Genomic DNA, 25,052 nt, shown 5'->3' with positions numbered 1-25,052 from the left:
GAGCTCCTCGTTGAGAGTAGGGGCTACGCTAACAATGCTAACAGTCTCAGCAGTGCAGTGTTACCTTTTTTAAGCATATCAAACCATTATGAAGGTGAATACAGACTAATTTGTAAGCTGAAACATAACAGAAATTGGAATAATTAAAAATGTACACATTTGAATTGCTTTGGTTGGTTGGTTGGTTATGCTGTAATCTCAGTGTATTACCATTTTCTTGACTTGCTTGTCTCCTTTTACTGAAATGTCACACCTGGTGACTGTTACCGTGGAGATAAAACATTTCAGTTGAATTGACTTTGAAGCATAAATCTGTTTTTCTTAGATAGAAACAGACAATTTTTTCCCCTAATGTGATAAAACAATTTCTTTAGCCTCAGGTCTCCTTTACCACCTGGCACTACTGTAACTATATATGTAGCCTAGATTTACTTTCAGTTTACACTGACATCTGAGATTCAAATTTGTTTGACATAATGATGAGAAAAATTTGTCTTACAAATGTACTCTGCTGGACACATCATTTCTGTAAAATACTGACATCCTGACAGTAAACATCTTGCTTATTCCCGGTCCATGTGTTCATTACTGTCGTCCACCTGTTAGATTAATGCGTGCTTCCTGGTTAGATCCACACATACACACAAACTGTTTTATCTTTCATCATACTTACTTCATTAGAGATTTCGTCAAATTTATTCTGTTGTTAAAGTACTTCCAGGCAATGGTTTGATCATCAGATCTTCAGTGGCTCTTGGGATTGGATATTTTTTTCTCTTTTTTGTCTGATCACTCACATGTAAACGTCAGTTGAAAAAAAAAAAAGGCCAATAAATTCCCAGAGGAGTCTGAAGTCAATGTGTTGTTTGGTTCACAGGAAACTTCAAAACACACACAGCAAAATTTAATGCCAAGTGATTGTCAAGACAAATCCACTTAAATTAAAGGGGCAGTCCACTAATGTGTGAATGTAGTAGTCATGCTGAGTACTACTCATCTGTGGCTCTGACAGTGAAGTCTCAGAAAATTATTTATACAGCATCACTTGAGAAATCTGGATTTGGAGATAAAGCTTGTGAAGATTTACTCGAGCTTGAAGGAAGATTTTTTTTAAAATTTTAGCTAAATGCATCAACAAGTCAACCTATTGTTGCAAACATGTAATGTAACTGACCATAAAATGTTGAACAGAATGAAGTTTTAATGGATGCAGCATGCTTTTAAAACAATTCGAAACATACAAATAACTTACTGGTTAAAGAAAATGTGGATAAACAAGATGCTGAAGGCCCAAGAGCCACATAGCAACAGTTTCCTCCCTTCTTGGACCATCAGCAGTGACATGAATCAGGAGCTGATGAGAGGGGGACTGTGAGGAGTCCTACCTCTTAGATCTTCCATGTAGTGCAGCAGCTATTAAATCTGCCTCACTTCAAGAAGAGACAGGGAACTTCATTTATGTCAACATCACTCAGGTTTTCAGTATTTTGACATTTTGTTACATTTTGACAGAAGAAACAGAGCGAGTAAAGGTTGAAGTTATGACAAGTAAATGAGTTATGCAATTTTTTTTTTCCAAAAAGGTGTGCATGATCGCAAAATACAGCCCCTTTAATTTTCATTCAAACATGCGAATAACAGCGAATAGAAAAGCTTAAGGTGAGGAAGCATCAGTCTGATCAGCCATTCATAAGAACAAAGACGTGTCTGTAGCATGAAGATGGAAAAGCACCGCTGAGAAGAGGTGTAGCGCCGTGTGACTTCTGGCTGTCACCCTTGGCAACGGCCCTTCTGCTCCTTCTTGACACACTGCCAGGGTGTCCATTGGCTTGTCACTTGTTCAAACCCCCCCTCCTCCCTCTCTTCCTCCATCCCTCCTTCCCGAGGCCACGAGCCCAGCCATGTCGAGGTGCGACGAGTTGATTGATGTGTGTGACACATGCTTCCGGGAACCACCGTCGTCTGAATTGGGGAGAAGTGTTTCTATTTTTGGACCAGTGAATGCAAAGGTTGCACACTGAGCAGAGAGGGAGGAAGAAAAAAGTGTCCAAAATCAACTGTGTTTGATGGTGCTCATTTAAAATGGCTTTTCCCTGCAGTGTTTACAGTTGCTATGGAACGAGCGCAGCCATTGCATTCATAATTGACAGTAATTATATCAGTCATTGGCTTGCTCACACATTTATATTTACATCAATTTCACTAATCAATTCCATATCAATGATAATTGAAATCGAGTTTGATGAGTGTTACAAGACTTGCGACTTCAGAGATAAATATAACGCGCTCGCTCTCCCTTTCCCACTCTTATATCACATTTTATCTTATACCATCTCCCTTTTTCTCGCCCGCTATTTCTGTCCATGTCTCCTCAACTCTCTGTCTCTCTTTCTCTGTCCACCTTTCTCGCTTCTTTACCTTTACTGTCTGTCTGCGCTCAACTCACTCCATTTCCCCGGCAAAGCGAGGGAGCGAGCAGTATGAAGGGAGCATGTACAGTACGTGTGAATAATGGAGGAGGCCACCTTCTCCCTAACGAGGTGTGTTTGATGGCCAACCTCGACCCAGAGCGTGTATGTGTGTGTGTGCGTGTGTGTGTGTGTATGGTCAAGGTGTTCTCCCATTCTCCTCTTCCATTATTCAGCATCATGCCTTTCCCGTTTTTACCACGAAACCCTTTCAGATCATGGCACCTGGGAATCAAATGTTAATAGACACCCGCCCACACACTCACACACACACACACACACACACACATCAGAGCCACAAATGTTCAAGACATACATGCAAGAACCAGTTTGATTGACATGACAAGACATTGTTTGACAGCTTTGTTGCCCTTTTGCATCATTTATGGTCTTACAACAGGCATGACTGGTGGTTTTCCAATCTCAGCACATGACTGTATACATTTGAAAGAGTGAGTCAGGGAGTTTCTCACTCAATTTCCTCTGTTCTGCTTCATTGCCCCACCTGTTCTTTTTTTTATTCCTTCCTCTCTCATTGTGGCAGGAGATTTATGGAGAGAAATAAGTCTCAATACTAGTGACCCACTTGGAAATTCCACACAAATGCGCTGAAAAGCCATGTGTCCGAGTTAGCCACCAGTACTTAAACGCAACATAGATTTCTGGATGAAAAGACTCCAAACAAGAGCTGAAAGGATTAATCCATTTACAGAGAAGGAATCAGAAACTATTTTGATAATCAATTAATAGTCATTTTTGGACTAGTGGTCAGACAAAACAAGAATTTGAAGATGTTATTGACAAAATCATTAAATAATTATTTGAGAAAATAATTGACAGGCTAAACAATAATGAAAATAATTATTTGCAGCGCGAGTCAAAACTCCACATCCCAATGTCACAAAGTAAATGTAAAAAAACCCCTGCACAAAACAACACATTTTTTTAGCATTTAAAAAGAAAATGTGAGATTAATGAATTCCACACTGGAAAGATACATACTGTACGTAACATTTATTCAAGCCAGTTGGTATTTGTTTGTGGATTAGAAAACTGACACAATTAGCTGATGAATCGATTTGTTGACTGACAGAAAATGAACTGGCAGCTATTTGATAGTTGATTAAAAGTTTCAGTAATTTTTTACAGAATGTTCTTGTTCCAGCTGCTCTTTTGTGAGGGTTTGCTATTTTTCTTTGTTATATATGATAGTCTTGGACGGTTGGTCAGACAATAACAGCTATCCAAAGATGTCACCTTGGGCGCTAGCAAATCATAACATGCATATTTTTTGACATTTTATAGATAAAACATTAGAAAATAATCAGCGGTAAGCCATGATGAACGTAATCACTACTTGCCGCCCTAGTAGATTTTTTCGTTTGTTTTTGTTTTACATATTACATACATTAGTAAATCTTGAGTCTCTAGTAAAACTTATTTATCTCCATACATATCTACCTAATGATTAGAGACCACAGGTTTGATTTGAACATAGCATCACAGTCAAAACAATTCCAGAAAAAGTCCCTGAATGCTTTGACTCCTCCAGGGGCTTCCCTCTCGGTTGCCCCTGCACTGACATGTACATGTATGGATGTCTCAGCGGGATAAGTGATGAGATGTGTGAAATATGGCAATCGGAGCACTCTATTAGGCAGTTTCCCCGGGCAGCTTCACACAGTGAGGCTGGTGGAGAGAGAGAGAGAGACGTCATAGAGGCTGTGCTGGTGTGGTGGTGGGCTTGAGTCTGATGTGTTGAGGGGTTTGGGGTTTTACATAGCTGAGCCTGAGCTAAACACCCACCACCGCAGAAGAAGAAGAAGAAGAAGAGCAGGAACTCCTCCTTGTATCAGCCTCAGCTAGCATTAGCCTTGAGAAGAAGGACAAGTTTCCAAATGTCTGTCTCTTTGTGTGTGTGTATGTCTGTACGTGTGTGAGCTCTGACAGTGGGAAGCTGCAATGTAATTGCTGACTCTGTCCAGAGGATTGAATGTAATGAAGGTAGCTGCTTACAGGCTGCTTCATTAGTACAGCCGGGCCCGGGGCACTCCCTATGTGTGTGTGCTGTGTGTGTGTGCTGTGTGTGTGTGTGTGTGTGTGTGTGTGTGCGTGTGTGTGTGGGCATGTAAAACTCTGCATCCTGGGAAATAAGGGGAGTCGAATGGTTCATGCACACACATAAGCACACGAATACACACATGTATTACACCCACCCACTCACACATTAACAAACACATCAACAAGCATTGGCAATGTGTGGAACGCGCTGATTGTAACTTTAATCCATAGGAGTTCATTTCCTCTGTGTGTTTGGGACTTTCAACAAAGGATGCACTTCAGAAAATATTACTGTGGTACAACATAGTAATATGCTTCCTGCAAAAGGCTACAATGCATGTTTGCGTCATTTTAGTAGATCCCGCTGGATGTATTGGGGTGTATGAAATGTAGAGCTTTCACTAAAAATTATTTTTGTTGTTCTGTTGATTATTTTTCAAACGAATCGATGAAATGTTTGGTCTATTCAATGTCAGAAAACAATGAAAATACCCTTCACAGTTTTCCAGAGCCTACGATAACCTAAGAATAATCCTCAGATAGCAACAGTTCAAAACTAAAACATGTTGAATTTACAGGGATATAAAATAAATAAAAGCAGCCAATTGCACACTTGTAAGAAGCTGTAACTAACAGATGATTTGCATTTTTGCACCAAAAATAGCCTAAATGGGAAAAAAAAGTTGTTGATTCATTTTGTGTGGATCAACCAATCAACAATTTGCTAAATCGATTTAACTGTTCCAGCAGTAGAGGGATGTACACACTTTTCTTTCGCTAGACTTCTCAAGACCCTGATATATTCCAAAACAGACAGCCGTTCTGTTTATACTGCATCAGGTGTCTGTATAGGCGGATGCATTCATATGTGCAATCAGACCCTCATGGACGTGGACAGATGACAGAATTTGTCATGCGTAACCTTGCGGACACTCGGGGCTATGTGGATTTGTCGAGTATAATTTTAGCTTTAATGTAATGGAGCGCAGTGTCAGTTCGGGCAGAGCTCTGAAGTCGAGCTTGCATTAGCTGATTGGCCTCAGCTGCTTGATTCATGCTTAACAATCATTGACTCATTCATCAGCTGTTTGGCGACCAGCTGATTGGTAACGTCCAATCATATTCATAAGAAACCTCTGCCAACTCGTTTTGTTGCCATCACCGTCCTAACCTCTAAGTTTTTGTCATTTTAACAAAGTTTTAATTTTCACGTACATTTTCATAAAGTGAGGTTTAGTTCTCCCAGCACAATCTTTGTTGCTTTTTTGAGTCCTTGAAAGCTCAAAGAGTAGACCCTTTTCTGTCAAATCATTTGTCATAAATGGTCAGTTCCTTGATGGAAGTGTCTCTGGTGTAACTGTATATGACAGGATCATACTTGGGACAAAGGACACTGAGGCAATCAACTCTTTTGACATAGGAAATATATTCATTTTTGACAGGAAACTGCTCTTTCTGCTCGATGGAGGTGTTGTTGGTGATGTAATTGTTGATCTTCAAGAAACAGAAGCTGCAGTCAGACGTACCCTTAGCTTAATACTGCTCAGTGCACCGCTGCATAGTTTTGGGTGCTGCAGAGTTCCGCTTTTCTTTGTTTCACTGATTTCACGATGATTGTCGGCACAATGTGCTAAAGCCGCAGCTGTGCTGATCGGGCTTTTGTTTTGCCTTTTCAGAAGCATGGCTGGCATGAAATGGGATTTGTGGACAGTGAGCGGGGGCTGGTCATGGGGAGGGCAGCCGGTGGACCAGACGATGATGAGGCTGCCATCTTCGCCACATGGGGACCCTGTGGAGATGCAGTTTAGATTAACTTTCCACTTAGTGAACAATGTGTCACTTACAATATGGTCATGTCTCCCGGCCCAGAAATCGACTTGACAGCTGCACCTCTTGATACTTGTTTGTCCCAATCAGGGTTAGGGTTGTGGATGTGCATTTACCTCACCCATCAAACGATTCCCCCGGTCAGCATGAGTGTGACCCTCGGCTTTGATCAAAAACCTGCCATTGATTCTAGATGGCCATCTGCCAATCTAACCTTGACCCCTTAGACTGACTGCAGCCACACTATAACCATTGACCTCTGCCTATCCCTCCCTCTGCCTCTGATCTTCCCTCCCCTTTTGCCTTTGAGTGAGAGATCACAGAGGAGCAGGGAGAACATTAAGCTTCCTCTATGAAGATCAATCAATACCTGATCTGATTAGGCCTCAGCACATACGTTTCACTACAAACCCTAAAAGCCAACAGATAAAGAGCCCCATCGCTAATGTTAGCCAATAGCTATCCATTTCAGCCCCAACCTGTCTATCTTTAGTCATATTGAGTGAAGTGAAATAAATGAGCTGAGTTTCCCTTGTGGATTCACACAGCTCATCCAAGGATGCAAACTGGAATGTGCAGCTAAGCCGTGGTTGCACTGGTGCAGCCCTGGGTTTTCCTGCATCAGCAGCTTCGAAGGATGAAGGAGTAGGAGGAGGAGGAGGAGGTAGAAGGAAGAGGAGGGGGAGAGACGACGGGATGTGGAGGCAGAAGGGGGAGTGGAGGGAAGCTTCTAACGGGAGGTATCAGAAATGTGCTGCTATATTGATGCCACTGTAAGCACATTTCTATTGAAATCAATAGAGCTGCTCTCGAGCTCATTTTGGCTTCTAACAAGAGAATGGTACCTGGCTCACTAATGGAGCAGCCATAGATAACACACACACAGACAGAGCTAAGTTGGAAATTAAAGGAAAGACTATGCCAGTTAGGTGTGAATTCATTTATTTTTATCTGCCTATCATGATATTAGCCATGTTGTCTTTTACATTATGTTTCTTGGCTGCAGAATTCTATAAACTGGTGAGGATTAAAGGATCAGTGTACCCATATTACAAAAAACATACAGTATCGTTCAAAAGTTTGAACACACCTTCCCATCCCAATGAAAGAGAGAGTATGTCCAAACTTTTGACTGTATTTCAAAAGTTTGGACTGTATTTCACTTACCTCTGGTGGTATCTACAAGCCATGCAGATAGTTCAGATGCAGATGCATGCAGATAGTTTAATTTGCCTAGGTTTGTAGATATTTGTCTTTGATATTTCTCCCCCTAGACGAATACCAATGGAGGTAAATGGAATTTCGTTTGGGGTGCTCACAGTATGGAAAATAACATTCAATAGTAACATCTTTCAGTTTACATTGGAACTACTCTCTACCAAAGAAATACAGCCTATTGAAAGCATGTTCTGTGGATTGTAACTAGGACACTTTTTCTTAGGGTTGGGCTCCAATAGCCAGTTTCATTTTGGGGCCTGTTCCCAGTTGGGAAAGTACCCAATTTTGGATTCCCCTCCCTCTTTTTTATGAGCAAAGAAATAGCTGGTGTTGACCACCGCTTTCGTTGGTTAAAATGATCAACATCACCAATGGTACATTAAAGCAGCTGTAGCTACTTTACATTAGTTCTGTAATGGCTAGAAAGTTTTGGCTATTTTTTGATATTGTGCTCTCTACAAGCCAGTGTCTGTACTCAAAAAATGTTGTAGCTGATTGTGTCACATTAAATACAGAAAAAAACTTTATGCATTATTATATCATTATTTAAAAAAACAAAATTCCATTAACCTCCACTCTTTTAGTGTTGAACTGGAAAAATGAAACCCAAACTTTTTCACTTTTGCAATGTGTGTGAACTGATCCTCCTTCTTACATCGTATATCTGTACCCAGGTGGCTCACATGCATCCATAGTAAAATCACTGTAGCATCATCATAACCTATTTGCTGCCCTTGTAAACAGTTTCACAGTTTCTCAGTATCACCATCTCGTACCTAATGTGTACTATTAGTCAAATGCTACTTCTGCTGTATGTTTTTCCATCTTGCACTCACAGATACTCCAAATGGCATCTACCATGGCTTTTTTAGTAAACTGCACCAGATGAATGGCTGCACTCATCCATTGCATATACCAGTGCATGCACTTATGTGATCAGTGATCATGTGATCAACACAGTGCACATTTGTGCTTGTGCGTATGTGTATGTGTGTAAACAGCTGTTGGAAATGCCACGGAGAGCTGCCTTGCCGTGGGCCCTCTGCCATCAAAATGTCATGCTACATGGGGAAAAAGCTGTGATACCTCATCCACCCACAGCCACACACCCGCCCAACCTTTACATACAACATGCACACACATACATACAGTACTCCTGCCTGGCTATATGATAATGCCACGCGGAGCCACAGACACATTCATCACGTCTGTTGTCATTAGAAACAAGCCTCATTATACTCAGAGCCAGTGATTTATGATTAATATTCGCAAGGGGTGTGGCAGATCATCAAGCCCCTCCAATCCATTGATTTCATTGAACAAGAACAACACAGAAGGGGAAGAAGATGGGGGCTGTTGAAGGGAAAGTGTGGGTGGGTGGGTGGGGGTGATGTTAAAGCTGCAGGGGCATTCCGGTCATGGCGTGGGAAATGAGATGAAGGAGAAGGAAAGTAGAAAGAGGGGTGCAGGGTGCCATATTCAAGGTCCCTGTATTCCCTCACGCTGTAAATTGTCTCTGGAACTTTTCTCCGTGGCTTCATTAGTAAGTGTCTTTTCAATATTTATGGCCGTGTTAATAAAACATCAATACGAGAAGCCTTTGTGGAGAGCTGCAGGCAGTAGGGTGCTGCAGTCTCGGGCTTTTCACTGATATTTGGATGATAAAGAGAGGTTCAGGTGAGTGCTATGCAGAGTGTGAGAAAGTGACTGAGAGTGGGCTGACTGGGGTAGATCACTTAAAAGCAGTCAGTGTTGTTTTTGGACGTGAAAACAATAGTTATACTACTAAAAATTTCTGCCTCATGCTTTGATTATTAGTGATTGCTTGTTGATTGGGATAGGTGTGTTTTGTGATGGTTGCGTGTGTATGTATTATTAGTTTCTGTACCAGGGTGCTGACTAAGTATGTCGGTATTGGGGTTCAGCCTCTCTCATGTTTTATTTATTCCAGCCAGTGGAGATTGACAGTGGGAGCAGGACTCTGGAGCTGGGGTGAAAACTCAGGGTCAGCACAATCTTTCTCCCTCTTTCAATGACTTACGACACATATAGGACTGCAAGTACTGATTATTGTCATCATCAATTAATCTATCAATTACTTTTTTATTAATTGATATGTAATTTGGTGAATAACGTGTCACAACATAGTGAAAAATTCCTGTCACCAGTTCCCAGAGCCTAAGGCGACATTTTTAAATGTCTTGCTTTGCATCAGGCCAAAACCCAAAGATAGTTAATTTATAATGATGTAAAACAGAGAAACGTGAAACAGACCCTTTGTCATTACAACCACTCAGATGACCTTGAACAAGGCCCTTAAGCCCAAACTTCTCTAGCGGAGCTTCTCAGTGGCCAAAAGAATAGACTGTTGTTGTACTGGACAGTTTTCAGGCAATTGTGCTTATTAAATGACTAACATGATTCACCAGCTGTCAGGATCATTGTCAATCAGTTTTCTGTTGATTGACTAATTGACTAATCGATTAATCCACATTTTAGCATTAGTCACTCACACATACACACACACACACACATTTTGATGTATGCACATTTCCCAAATATGCATACAAAGACATATTAAAGCTTGTGAGTCTCAGAGCCCATATCCACCTGGTGTTAACATGCGATCTGTATCTGGATATCTTATCTGGGTAAGGGAAAACAGATGTTAATACAGTAAATGCAGACAGAGTGCATTGCAATTATAATGTAATGTAATGTAACTGGATCAGCAAAGCCACATCTGGAGGTGGTCAGCCAGGCATAAACACAATCTGTACAGTGTGGTTGCATTCTTGATAAAACAACTCTGCCCAGCAAGTTAAAAGGTCACCTAACTCCACCGCTTCCTGCTGTCTCACTCTGCCCAGAAAACAGCCACAGCACAGATTATTTTTTCAGCTCATACAACACAATTGCTTGACATTGCCTTTACATGATAAGTCTGCCTCTGCCCACCTATTAGCATATTTAGATCCAATCGCAATGTGAGCAGAATGGAGATAATGAGAACGCTTATTAATAGCAGGTGTAAATGAAGGCTCATGATCAGATATCATTATAGATAGCATATCCAAATAAAGATCGCATGTTAAAACCAGGTGTAAAAGGGGTCTTAAAGGTTCTTTCATACATTTTGCACAACTATCTGTGACCCTTCACACATTGCTTTCAAATTATGAATTTCCCTCCAACTCTTACCCATGTGGGTGTCTGCACTGTTAACAGACAGATCATTTTGTGATTGTTGAGAAGCTGAAACCATTGCTAGCTAAGCACCTACATAGTTCAATATATCTGTGGCAAAAGAGAGGGAGGGATGCAGTGCTCGGCTGAACTCTCTCTGGCCTGCATGTTTGCTCGCACCCTTCCCTATTTCCGTCATTTTCCCTCCCCTTTCTTTCTCTTATTCTTCCTTTCTTTTACTCTCATTTGCCTGCTCCCCTCCTATGTGTTTTTATTCATTACCCTGCATCCCTCTCTTCTCCCTATCTTCCCATTTTCCCTCTATTTTACTACTCTCCTTCCTACCCTCCTCTCTTCCTCTGCCCTCCCTCTTTGCTTTCAGATTCCCGCTGATGCTCCCCTCTCTCCCCCCTTCTCTCATCCAGTGTGAATTGGTCTCTTAATCCTGACAGGGTTAGGCTCCAGCTCACCCTCCCTCAACTCCACATGTCCACCCTAGCACCTCAACTCCTCCCTCTTTACTCAGGCTGGGATGGAGCTGCCTCTCCTCTCCAGAGAAACAGGGGATGGGGGAGAGTTAGGGGGAGCTGGGGCCAGGGATGGGCCCTGCCTGGGACACAGCTGTGAAGAACAGAGCTGTCTCTCCCTCTCTGTCTTGCTACCCTGCACATCTGGTGGGGGGGGGGGGGGGGGACTGGGCCATGTTGTGGTGTGTTGTTTTGTCCTTGGCTCAGCATGGATGCCGGATTTTGGCCTGGCTACGCTGGAGTAGGTTTGGATTTGAGATGCGGATCGGCCCACTGCTGTACCCACACGGATGAGCCAGGCTCCTTTGGTGTAGTAAGCAATGGTTATTAAGCCGATAGAGTAATTATTAGCTGCAGTAATAGTGTGGGCCCAGTGCAATTTTTTTGGGCTGTTTCCCTCCGTAGTGCTCTTCAATGGCTGACTTGGCAGTAGCAGGTGGAGTGTCGCACTCCTTGCATTATGTAACTCCACCCCAATTTAGATCTGACTTCAAATAAATGAAAATCAAGCCGCTGGTTGGCTCCTTTCCCCGCGGATATAAATAGCATTTTGAAATCTTATCTAGAAACAGTGTTGTAGAGGGGAGAGGCTTTGAAATGCAGCCCAACGATTAGGATCCCATTGTTCCGCTCCACACCCCCTCCATTCTCCCGGCTGCTTACAGTAAGCCTGAGGATCTGTGTGTATGTGCCTGAGCGTGTAGCCCTGCACATGTGTATGCATTCATCTGCATCACAGTGTGATTGAGATAGTGGCTAATGGTAAGATAGCATGTGCATGAGAGTTTGTGAGTAATTGGTGTGTGTGTGTGTGTTGCTGCTGGGTGTGTCTTTGATGATGGATGCGGTGCTTCTGCTGCTTACCCCACTGCTCCTCTCAGAATTAACAAGGTTGCTAAGATACAGTGGTCTTATATTAGATTAGGTTATCTGCTGTTATTGCTGTTACTATATTTTACCCAGCACCGTGAAGCCTTTATTAATTTGGAAATTTACCCTGCCATGGAATGAAGATGCTGGTATTTGTGCACCACTGCTCCTCTCCTCTCCTGGCTAGGAGGGGGTTGTAGTACCGAAAGCCCCCTAGTCAGATGTCTACCCCACCCCATTACAATCTGGAGGCGGATCCATACCTCTATTCATCATTAAGCCCATTTAATCCGAGGCCTGGGGCCCAGTGTTTCCATTTGACACAGAACAAGCCAGTAAAATAGGAGACAGGAGGCAGTGATATCACTTTGGTTGAGGCTTATTGGTGTGCAGAGGTGTTGTCCCTCCTACCAGCAGATGTCAGCCCAATCCAGTGTTTGACCTCCATAGTAGCTTCTCCAGGGCTGGAGGGCCATTGGCACTGCTGTTAGCAGATAAAGAACAGGAAACAATAGAGATGCCAAGTGGGCTGTTCAGATGAAGAAGGCGATGCTCTAGCTGCCATCCCTCCACTGCTGGATTTGCCAATTTCTCTGCATATTTAACAAAGCATTGATCCATTTTTGACTAAACAAATTGTGCATGTTGAAATATATAAGTACATAGGTGATGTTTTTAGTGAACTGGACTTCTCATAATATCCAAAAAACACTCAAGACAACCAGATTTTTGTATTTGTAGTTTAAGAGCAGCAGGATATAGTACCATAATGATAGATAAGCACAGTCATAATTGGACTGGAAGCAGACTTTGGCACAAGCAACTCTAGGCGCTCTGTCTTGTACTGTGATTTGTAGCGCAAGTTGTGAATTGCTGATCCATAGCAAGGTGTCCAAGGCTGTGTGTGCATGGGTGTGTGTGTGTGCATAGGTGTGCTCAAGTACTTGGAAAGAGTGCATATGAGCTGTGTGTTCTGTGTGTGTCTGTGGACCTGCTATAAGGGAAATCCCCATTAGCGTGGGATCCCGGGGAGAAAATGAGTGCTGACTGCTTTATGTCCTGGAAATGGTTGAGTGGAACATACAGCAGTTTATGAATCGCCTTTGTTAGTTACTGACAGCACATAACCTGCTAGCTAGCAAAACTACTGTATTACAGATGGATGGCACCTAGCCTGCTGGCTAACCTAGAGTACCTGAATCAGGAATGGGTAGCTAACCTGCTTGCTAACCTTGCCTCTTGTACCATAGACAGACAGTACCTACCCTGCTTGATAGACAGACTGTTTGTACCTGCTACTAACCTGACCATCCCAGTTTCAATACCATACCACACATTAGGTGACTGTAAAAGTTCATTGTTGACCTTGGAAAACTTAATTTAAGAGTTGAGTTAATTTTGCTAACTGACTCATATTCAAACCACTTGTCGCTACTGACTATCACTTTTACCTGTTCAAACTTGATGACTGTTGATAATTAAAATTCATTTTGACTTTGGAAACCACAATTGACAAAACAATAGCATGGTCCATTTTGTAGCTGTTCTAGAGATATATTATTCATTTGTCTGGTTATGATAGTAGAGTGATGCCTGAAGGCATGGCTTAGAGGAAATGTGCTAGCAAATCGCTAGCTTGTTTTTAACGACAAAAATGTGCAGAGAAAAAAAAAGTTTTACTTTTTTTTTAATCAGCGTATTTCCTACAAACAATCAGGCATTAACGGCTTCCTAACTAACCACCTGTATCACAGAAAGAGATACTCTGCTAACTAACCTAGCTACGCTACCTATAGATTTATTACTTTGTTCGTTGAAACCTAACTAAAGCAAGAGGAAGAATAAGTCTTTTGGTGAAGAAGTCTCATCTCATTGTTCATTTCTGTTTGAGATGAGATAATGCCACTTGCCACAACATGTTGCTGCATCTATTTTATAAGTCTATCTTATTTTTCTGCAGCTCTTACCGTCATTTTTTAGTCATGCTAGTGGCAAGTATTAGATGGATTTCCATGAAATTTGGTGCAGACATTAATGTTCCACACAAGATGAATTGAATGACTTGATGAGCCCCTCACTGCTTATCTAGTGCCATTATCATGTCAAAATTTCAAAGTGTCCAGTACTTTTGTTTATGACCACAAACCTGCAAAACTAATGACATCTCAATCTGTACTTTGTGTCGTGTGCACATATTCACATTATTACGGAAAAACTGTTTTTGAGCGTGGCTCTTCTATTATTGTGTATGTGGTGTGTTGCGTCAGCTCGGCGCTTTCAGGGGTGGCCCAACAGTACAAATTTGTTGAACTTTGAACCGAGCTGCACTGACCTTTGTGGTCACAGTCAATCATTGTTGACCACTACTTGAAAGCAAAGATGGACAAATAACTACCTGTGTTTTTGAATTTCCTGTAGGCCAAACAACAAATTGGTCTCATATCGACACAAGGCAAAAAAGATATTCGCTTGGCAAAATATCGGCATGCAGATGCACCAACCAGGTTTGCTACATTGGAAAGAGAAGCGGTGGTGTTATTTAGTTTAGCAGTCATTAAGCAGACTTGGCCACTTGTTCCACACTGATGTCTATATATTACATCCATGTCGCTCTGGTTTTCTTTATAAGACAATGTCTCCTTTTGTGTTTTTTCCATTTGTTTTTGTTTTATATTGACATTTTTTCCCTCCCTGATCAGTTCATCTCTCTTTGGTCTCTTGATGTCCTCCCCTGTGTCCTGATCTCCCCTGCTCTGATATGCCTCATTGATTAACCCCTTAAGAGGGTGTGTGAGCCCGTGTTTGTGTTAGGGTGTGCACATCTAGATCCCGTGTGTGAGTGGTGCTGCCCTGCGTAATGCTTCTGAAGCACAGGCCTCCTGCTCTCCTCCCACTGCTGTAGCCTGGGGATATCTAGGCTTCTGCACTCCAACACACTCACAGGTGGAGGCAAATATGAGATGATAGGAGTCAATACAGGCATAGGCATCACAAAATAGATGTTAAATTGAAAAAATTGTTAGAATTAGAGAATGTATACAATCTGTATGGGATATATTATCAGATACAGGTACATCATGTACAGTCAGTCCTCAAAATCCTCCAAATTTCTCTTAATTTACTGTTATAATTTACATAGAAAGATTTTTCAGTTTGTTTTTCTTATGTTATTTAGCACTGACCAATTAAGGTTAATCGAGACATGCAAAGAAAGACAAACTCAAAAAACTAAAAGTGTTAGCAATAAACAACATAAAGCAGATTGAAGCAAAAGAATGCAGCCATAAGTGCAGTTCTTAGGTGCGCTCAATATCAGGAATGTCAGACATGAAAATTGAATGAACTGGCTTAAATATGAAGTTGCAATAACAAGACATGAGCTTCTGTTTGTCGTAAAATGAATGACCATAGAATAGCAGCATGATACGTACGTGCAGTCTAGCGTCTGAACCAGCACTGACATCAGTCTGTCTGGCCTTAGCTGTCTGTCTCAAAGTGGTCGTTCAGCCATGCAGTAGCATTGACCTTTAGCTCGCTGTGTCCCGTGGGGAATAGCACCCTCTGGAGTGGGATAGGGGTCATTATATTGCGTCTTCATACGCTACATTCACCATGACCTGGGAGTGGAGCGGCACTTGTCTGCTGCTTGGTGATCTCATTGGTCCACCCAGGGTTAGGAAGCTGAGTCAACATCTGCTCTGATGATTAAATCCCAGGTTGCTCCTACATTGCGGGTTTTAGGACAGACGACAGAGATGATGCAAGGCACAGCGGTGTTTGGGTGCAGGCGACGATAGCTAAGCTGCAGATTTACCTGGACAAAGGTGCATGGGCGGAGCTTGAGAGACGGAAAGGGAGCAGCGTCATGAATTCTTGCGCACCTTTCTCCCCTCCCCTCTCACTCTTCCTTCACCCTCCCTCCCTCTTCCCCCTTCTCTTCCCCTGTCTTCAGCTCTTGCACAGGATCACATTAATATTCCTTTGAAGCTTGTTTCAACTGCAGCCAGATCTCCCTCTCTTCCACTCTCACTCTTTCTCTCCCTCTTTTTGTTCCCCCGCTTTCTCCCCTCTCGCGCTTTCTGTTTCTGTTCCGTGCTATTGTCTTCAAGAAGGGATCGCCTTTACACCATTTCTACGAACCAGTGCAGCGGGGAGGGGCAGTTTTATTACCTTCAGTCAGGAGTTCCCCTTGTTGCACACATGCACACACACACACATGCGTGCACACACACACACACACACACATTGAGGGGTGGTGGGTACCGATGCCTTTGACAGAGCGTGTTGATTGGTTCAGAATGGTTGCTGCCTCTTGTAGGAGAGTGGAACGGCTATTTTTAGATCAAGGGGTAGCTGGGAGAGAAAGACTGAGGAGGGCTCTGTGTGTGTGTGTGTGTGTGTGTGAGTGTGTGTGTGTGTCTGTAAGGAATACTGCAGTCTTGAAGGAAGTTCCCTCTTCACGCACACATACACACAAACACACACGCACATGCACTTATGCAGCAGTGCCCCTCTAAAGCCAGGGATAGTGTGTATTCCATGTGCTTGCTCCCCTTTTTCTCTCCTCCCTCAACCTTTTTTCTCGCTATATCCTCCCCCCCCCCCCCCCCCCCCCTCCTCGTCGTGCAGTCTTTCTGTCTCTCTTGTTTCTCCCTCTCTTTCTCTCTTTCTGAGCTGGCTCGGTGTGCAAATGTCAGCACTCTCCCATTTATTTGCCAGAGCCCAGAGCAACGTCCTGCACCCTCTGTTTACCTCTGTCTCCACATTGCTGCCCCCTCGGCACTCCTTTTCTCCCCATCACCCTTCCCCCTCCTTCGCTCTTAAAAAAAAAAACCCTTCCATCTCTCTATTTTTCATACTTTTCTCCCTTTTTATCCACCTCTTTCTGCCATTTTCCCTCAGCTCCATCTCCAGCTCTCTTGAATTCATTTTTCTATACTTTTTCCCCCCATTGCCACCACTATTCCATTTTTTACACCATTCTTGCTTCACCCGTCCGCTCATGCCCCTCCTCTCGTTCATGGATCATGGCACTTTATTGGAGTACCATCATGACATTTCCAGTCTTGTCTACAACTAGTGCATCAAGTTTTTTGAAACAAATCCACTGCACCACCACCACCATCACCCGGCGGTGCATCGTTTTGCATCTATTTTCGGACACAAGTGTGCCTATTCACGTTTGGCCCCGTCAGATTACAAAACACCTTGTCCCTCTCTTCATCCCCCTCATCTGTCTCTTTCTGTCTTCTCTCGCTTTGTTTTTTTTTTCAATTTTCCTCTCCCCATGTCTTCGTCTTTCTCCCTGTCCTACTCTATCCGTCACTCTATCTGTCTGTGATCACTATGATGACTCATGTGGCTCGCACCTGCTCTGCAGTCAAGGGGCCACTGTGATTTTTATAAGGAGAGGTTTGAGACGATGAAGGTATGGCTTCATGTCGGCTCAATATGATCAGAAAGTGTGCATAGTGAAGGGGTGGTGGGGCAGCTTGGGATGTCAATGTTTCCTTTATGCACATTGTGATCATATTTGACTGGCAACATACAGTACCAGTCAAAAGTCTGGACACACCTACCATTCACTTGAAAGAGAAAGTGTGTCCAAACTTTTGACTGGTACTGTAATGAGATACGGCAGATACAGTGGACTAGCCCTGTTTGCCCAAATTCTCCTTATTATGACACACATTTTTTGGAAATTCACACGTGTGAAATAATGTATCAAAATGTAAAAAAAACAAAACTGTGTCCAAAACATAGCATAACTCCATTTAAATATGTTCTTGAATTGGGGCCTGTTGGATGTTCTTCTTGTCGTTTTGGTCATATCTCAAAAGAACAATAACAAGTTTGTCGTATTTATTCAGTTTCTTCATTTGTCGACAGCTGCAGTTTCCCACCCTGAATAATCAGACATGGCTACCATGACACTGTTTTTAGAAAGAGGACAAAAGGTTTGTGCTGAAAGGAAATTAAACGTTGAGAACAAAAGTCATTCCTACTCACTGACCTTGCAAAGCGTTTTTTCGGAAGTAACAGCATTTCAGTTTTTGGATAGCAGGATACCTTTTCTCTTGTAAGCGCTTGAATCTATTACACAGAATTTTTGAACAATACCTATGATGAAACAAAAGCTATTTGTGATGATATTCCTTATGTATTTCATTTTAGAAAGCTTATGCTTGTACTATAACTTCTCATATAGTATGCTAATTGAATTTTCTTCTGCCTCTCTCTGTCTCTGTGTATCCAGTGAGTGACAGCTGTTTTCGAAACCTTGCAGAGGACCGTAGTGGCGTCAACCTCAAAGATCTCGTCCATGATCCCTCCCTGTGAGTACTTGCCTTTTCAAGACTATTCAGCCCACAGACAGAAATGACAAAGGAAATCTTAGGCAACACTGTGTTCATGTACATGCGTGTTTTGTTTCTTTTTTACCCATAGCACAGTCCTTTGACGTCCCTTGCACAGTCTCTCTGCATGCGTATGTGTCTGTGAGTTTGCGCGAGGAAGCCTTTTTGTGCAAGAGTGTAACTAAGAAACTAAAAATATCTCTTCAACACAACATGTCGGGGCTCGGTGTCGCCCTATGGAGAGAAATTCCCAGCATGCATGGCAACAACAAAAGAGCTGCAGCACACTTCGGTTTAAGGATGACTCTTGGTAGCTGCAATAAGTCATTATTTGCTCAAAGAAGCTAAAGGAGGTGAAATCAGCAGTTGTTTCGAGTAACAAGGATCTGATCAGTGACAAAAGAGCATGAAAAACATACAGGAAAACAACAATCTCCATCAGTCTTGTGTAAAATCCAAACAGACTAAAATCTTGAAAAAGTGTCTTGTTTAGTTGCACTAAATGCTTTAAAAATTATACTTTAAAAGCCATTTCAGCAGCTCTGAAAGGATTCCTCAAGGCTCATTTGGCCTATTTCTAGTGTAGACAACTCAGGTGGTGGTCAAGTGGTTTTCTGTTAGCTGCAATCTTAAAAATATAGATGTGACAATAAATGACACTTTTCTAAATTCTTTGTAACTTAAAAACAAAACAAGAAGTCACAATTTTATGAGGAATGTGAAGGTAATGGAAAAAGCACAAGCTATTCACCAAAAAAGTCATTCCTTTGTAAAAGCAGGCATCCACCAATGTAATAAGAGACAATACATGCCCAAAACTATGTGGAGAGCCAAACATTACACCCATATGTAATTGCCAAACACCTCATTTTAAAAACTATGGGCATTTATCTACTGCTGTAACAGTCTCCTCTCTTGTTGGAAGGTTTTCAACAAAATTTTGGGACCTGGCTGTCAGGGATTTGCTCCCATTCAGCCACAAAGTCTTCAGCTCCAAAGCTGTTGAATGTGACTCTCAAGTTCTTTCACACCAGACTTGGAAAACAGTTTGTGTATGGCTTTGTGCACAGGAGCATTGTCACGTTTAAACAATAAAGGGCCTTCCTTAGACTGTTGCCACAAAGTTGTGAAGACTCTATTGCCTAAAATATCATTGTTTGTCATAGCATTAAAAATCTCCTCTATGGGAACTAAACACTCTGCCGAAACTACGAAAACAGCCCTAGAGCAAGAGTACATGTGTCCATATACCTTTGGCCATATGGTGTATAGAGTTCAACTATAGTAGTCCGCAGCAGAAAACAGATTTTATGTCAGATTTTATGACACCAAGATTTATAAGTATAGCTCCAAGTAACATTTGCTCTGATCAATTACAATCTTTCTGTATCACTGATCACACATTGCCTTTTGAAATGCCACCTCATCCTGTGACTCAAACACTACAAACTGTGACCCCCAACACGCAGCCCCAGACACGCTCCTCTAGGTAGTCCGAGTCATTCTTAATACATCCATTGATTTGCTGGAGCTGCCCCGCCACCCTGTCATAGTGTCACACCAGTCGATATCACTGGAGTGTCACCAGTCCCCCGCTATGGGACCCTGGACTGATCCATGCTTGTCATCATGTCCTTTACGGTATGTTTATTTTAAGGCTGGTGTGTAATGTATGTGTCACATGTGTGCGTGTGTGCGTGTGTGACACAGAGAGGGAGTGTGAGGAGAGTTTTGCTATGTTGTGTGCGTCATGCGAGACAGAGCGAGAGTGATTAGGGATCCGCTGCATCCATGTACAGCATTTACCAAAGGGAACAAACATTTGAAATGGTTTTTCTCTCTTTTGGTGCACACATGAATGTGCTTTAATCCATTTATGTGTGTGTTTGTGTGTGTTTTTGATTGATTTTATATGGAGCTACGTATTTTATAAGATGCTGTTTAAATTACAAGGTCAAACAACTCATTGACAGGGTTAGGGGTCTCATTCAGTTTCTGTCCTGAGCTAACATTGCTGAGATTACCTTGTGTTTACACTGTGAGCAGCTTTGTTGATGTTGGGATGCCCTTATTTGACTGATCACACAATGCACAACCATCCAGTTGCAACTATGTAGTGCTCTCTGTGTGATCCAAAGATTTTAGCAACCTATTAATGAGTTTTGAATACTGTTTTATATGATTTAAGGGATGCTATTGCCAATGAGAGTTGGACAAAAAAATAATAATAATTCAATTAAAATGTCAATATTTTTATCTAAAAGAAGCGGAGAGACTATTGCTGCTCATTGGATGAAAAACAAATACATGAATACACAAGTTTGTCAATAAATTATTGTCTTCTCCACCCCTCACTTGCATTTATGAGTTACAAACTGACTGAAGAAGTGTATTTACTGTACATAAGTCAATATATGGATTCAAGTCAAGACAAGGTCTGCATTAATGGCACTCTAAGGAGTTTTGGATTAAACTTAAATACTAATTTAACACCCCATGAAAATCTTGACTTCCAGTGGTTTAACCTCTCCCCTTCCCGCAGTGATGTACAGGTGTACTCCAGGACCCCACGACATCACTGTGGGGTGTAGTTACAGGTACAACAACAGGCTTAAAACTTTCAACCAGAGAGGGCAGTGAAACACTGCTTTTCAACCAGGTGTTAAGTTGCTACTAAAAAGTTCTCTTGCCGTTTTCAATTACTAGAATCAACTAATTATACATTTTGCACTTAAAACACATGTGATTGGCTATTGACAGTTCAGTTGTGTCCAACTTAGTCTGGCTCACAAGCTTGTTGATGTTCTGTGCATTGGCTAGGTTTCCTTGTTGCTGAGCTCTACAGGAAATGAATGGACTTGAAGTTATTGTTAATGGTATTGTTCAGTGTGAATGCAGAGTTAGAGGCTCTGTAGTCAGGGTATATGTGATGTCCACTCCACTGAAAGACAAAGTCGTTATGTACCACTAAACTGATAGGGTTGAGCTTGAATTAAACAGGGTACTGTTAAACATTAAAATTGGACACTGGGACACACAGTTGAGTGTTGGCGTCCCTGTCTGTTCTGCTGTGTTGCGGTGATGGTAGCTGATGCAGACGTGCTCTGGCTGACCTCCTCTGGCCCGAGATCCTCCGTGCCATGTTAATCCTTGCCACACCACGAGTCAGCGGCTCCATCAGGTTGACCAGCCGGAACGCTGTGCCCTCAATGTGCCACTGCTGCTGTGACAGAGACACATAGACAGACACACAGAGAGGAGAAGAGCAGGGGAGGGAAGGAGGGAGGGAGTATGGGGGCCACAGCAGGACACATAACATAAACTATAATCACAGCGTCTCTCAGGCACACAAACACACATACACACTGGCACACGCAATCAATCAGTCTGCCCAGTTTGGCATTCAGGAGCATCCAGAGGTGTGTCAGAGGGAGAGAAAAATGATATGTGGCCAAAAAAAGAGAAAGAGTAACAGAGGGGGGTCAAACAAATGATACCAAGGCTCAAGGACACACGGATGAAGCAGATGTGCGTGTGTGTGTGTATAAGTGTGTGTCCTTGTGTCTGCATGTGTCTCAGCTTTTTTGGTATGCACCCTTGCTGTTCCTGTGTAAGCAAGTACTTTTGTTTGGATTCATGTGTTTGCATGTCAGGCGTGCATGTGTGTGTGTGTGTGTGTGTGTTTACGTGTTGAAGGTTGAGGGAGCCTCCCTCCCGGGCAGTTGAGCTGGCTGTGTGTCCCTGCCCTCCAGCGACTTGTGTAGTAACAACCTTTGTCAATTTTACAAATTGTCATGGCTAAGAATAGCTAGGAGTCAATCAGATGGGTGACAGTAGGCCCAATTTCACAGTCAGGAGACAGTCAGGGGACAAAGACACACACACACACAAACCTGTATTGCTAGAGATACAGCACTGATAAGCTCTACAGGGGCATCCTGGTGGCCTATAGAGGTTTAAGATGTTGACTATTTAGGCACAACATCTCCATTTTGTGTCCATCTTGGGACCTTACAGAAAAATATATTTGAATACATTTTTAAAAGGACTAGAATAACTATAAATCATTTTATCTGGATGAACTTTCTTGAAAATAATCATACAATGGTCAATGTTAGTGCTCTTATCCTTCCCCTTCCTTGCACTATAACTGATATTCATATCTCTACTATTATTACTACTTTACCATAACTGCTTCTGCAACTACTGCTACAGTATAGTGTAATAGTCATACATGTAATACTAGTGTGGTATTTTATCGCAATAATTTGCTAAATAACATGATTTTTTAAAACTAATTTATTTAAACGTTTTATAATAAAGAATGAAGTAGAGTTGTAAATTACATTATTTTTCTGAGCTATGTTAAGCAATCACATCACCTTTAAAATCACATCATTACACACATTTATATCACTATTCTCATCAGCACTCATTTTGGTGTTGCCTCTGTCTGTCTGTCTTTCTGTCTGTCTGTTGCTGCTTTGTTTGATAACGGCTTATACATTATCATGATTGTTAATGGTTTCTGTTGTCTTTCGCCTCTAACCAGGAAGTAACACAGGCCGCTGTCCCAAGTAATCACGTCTGTATTGGACGCCTCTGCACCAGGCTGTTAAAGTCTTATGCCAACATTCAGTAATTCAAGAAGTGATGTGGCTGTTATCCGTTGAGGCAGAAACTAGGCGTGAGGAGGTCTGGGTGGTTGATGGGTGTGTAGCATGTCTAACTTTCATATAGGAGACTGGAGTTCACAGACCTGCAATTAACCTTCCCTTTCCTCACCTTAACCCAGTGTTTTAGGTGCCTAACCATGATTTATCTGCCTAACCTTCCTGTAGTAACCATGTAAGGTATATTATAGAAGGCACAAATTTAAAAACTGGACATTTTCAAAAATACGCTATCACAGAATTAATCACAGACAGTCTTGTCTTACAATAGGGTCGAGTAACTTGACAATGTCACTTCCTTAATGTAAGATATGTTCAAATGTCAATATTTGTTATCTAGTTGACCTAAACCACCTACCACAAACAACACATTCCCAGAAAACAAAGTTGCATGACTAGTTACCACATGTAAGAGATCAAATCTGTGTTTAGACTAGATTACACAGCACAACCGGGAACAGAAACAGACAAGCCCCCACTGGCTCATAGGCCATGACAAAAACAGGAATGGTCACACATATTCCAGGAAATTATTCTGTCTTTATTGTAATAAAGAAAATAAATTTAAGAAGTTAACATGAATATGAGGTGTGTTAGTCAGTGGCATGAGTTGAGCTCAGTTTATAGATTCTGTGTTAAACATTTGTTTGTAAATCTCAACTGAATACCTACAATTATCATCTTTGAATAAACAGACAACCAATATACCAGCTTTAAAATGTAAAATTTCTATAAATAATTATAGGTTTGAGATGATTGTTGGTATTGGTTCTTGGAGAAAAAAAAACCTAAAAACGTGTCAAACAAAATGAGTCATTTTAAGCAAAGACTGCATTTTTTGTGATAAACCCTCCTCTCTGGGGCTCCTTGCAAGTTAAAACACATATACTTGTGACTCAGTTGTGTGTCAGTAAAGTCTCAATTATTCTGAGGTTGTACAGAGCTGTACAGAGGTGTAGTTTACATTGAAAGTATTTGAAATACACATGAGCAGTGCTTGTTTGGCCACTGATGCTAACTTTGTTGTTTAAATATACGAAGGCTGTTTGATATGTGGTGTGTGTGGTGTAGAGAAAATAAAGGAAAATGAAATGGGAGAAGGAGAGACTGTCAGCAATGCCAGATCTGAACCATGGTGACATTTATTCTGTAAATAAATAGAATGCTTGTGGGGTGGAGTGGTCTGCAGAATATTTTATAGTGTGTGTGTGTGTTTCTGAGGCTGCGTGTGTGTGTGTGTTGTTTAGTGCCTGTGAGTGGAATCATGGGAGTGGAACCCCTCGCTGAGCACTCAGAGCTCTCATCACGGTAGGGGTTTGAAGAGGTGGGCTTGTCCACTCCTCCTCCATCCCTCCATCCTTCCCTCTATCAGCTAACATGTTGAGAGGTGACCCCTTGAGAGCTTTCCTACATATGGACGGACCAACAACTCAGCTGTAATGGGCTCGACTCCATGCTACTACTGGGAGAAGGGGAGATGGCCAAGGCTCTCCTCTCCTCCCTGGATGGTGTGTGTGTGTGTGTGTGTGTGTGTGTGTGTGTGTGTGTGTGTGTGTGTGTGTGTGTGTGTTTGTGTGTGTTAGAAAGCAAGAGAAAGAAAGAAAGAGGGAGTGAGATTGAGTGCCCTGTACAAAGAGCTTGTATTATTAATGAAATCACCCCGGCAGATGGGTCTCATCTTGGAAGTGTCCCACAACCACCAAGATTTGCAGCTGGCCCACATGCACACATGCACACTTCCCGTCTCTCTCGTTAAGTGTGCCCCTGACAGTCCATCCCTCCTTTTTTCTCGCTCTTTTCACTCTACGCCTCTCTCTCCTTCTCTGTCGTTCTGTCTTCCTCTCTTTATCCTCTTCTTCTCTGCTC

At 42.1% G+C, this 25,052-nt stretch overlaps 1 protein-coding gene across 1 annotated transcript in view; it reads left to right on the top strand.

Moving 5' to 3' along the window:
• gphnb (gephyrin b) overlaps positions 1-25,052 on the top strand; it is a 94,219-nt gene that overhangs the window by 11,584 nt on the left and 57,583 nt on the right. Inside the window, 1 exon segment of the mRNA XM_042391392.1 lies at positions 18,414-18,492. Within this exon segment, the coding sequence (XP_042247326.1) occupies positions 18,414-18,492 (79 nt within the window).

This window comes from Thunnus maccoyii, chromosome 17 (genome assembly GCF_910596095.1).
Source record: "Thunnus maccoyii chromosome 17, fThuMac1.1, whole genome shotgun sequence".
Classification (NCBI taxonomy): domain Eukaryota; kingdom Metazoa; phylum Chordata; class Actinopteri; order Scombriformes; family Scombridae; genus Thunnus; species Thunnus maccoyii.
This window is presented reverse-complemented; position numbering and strand designations above follow the sequence as displayed.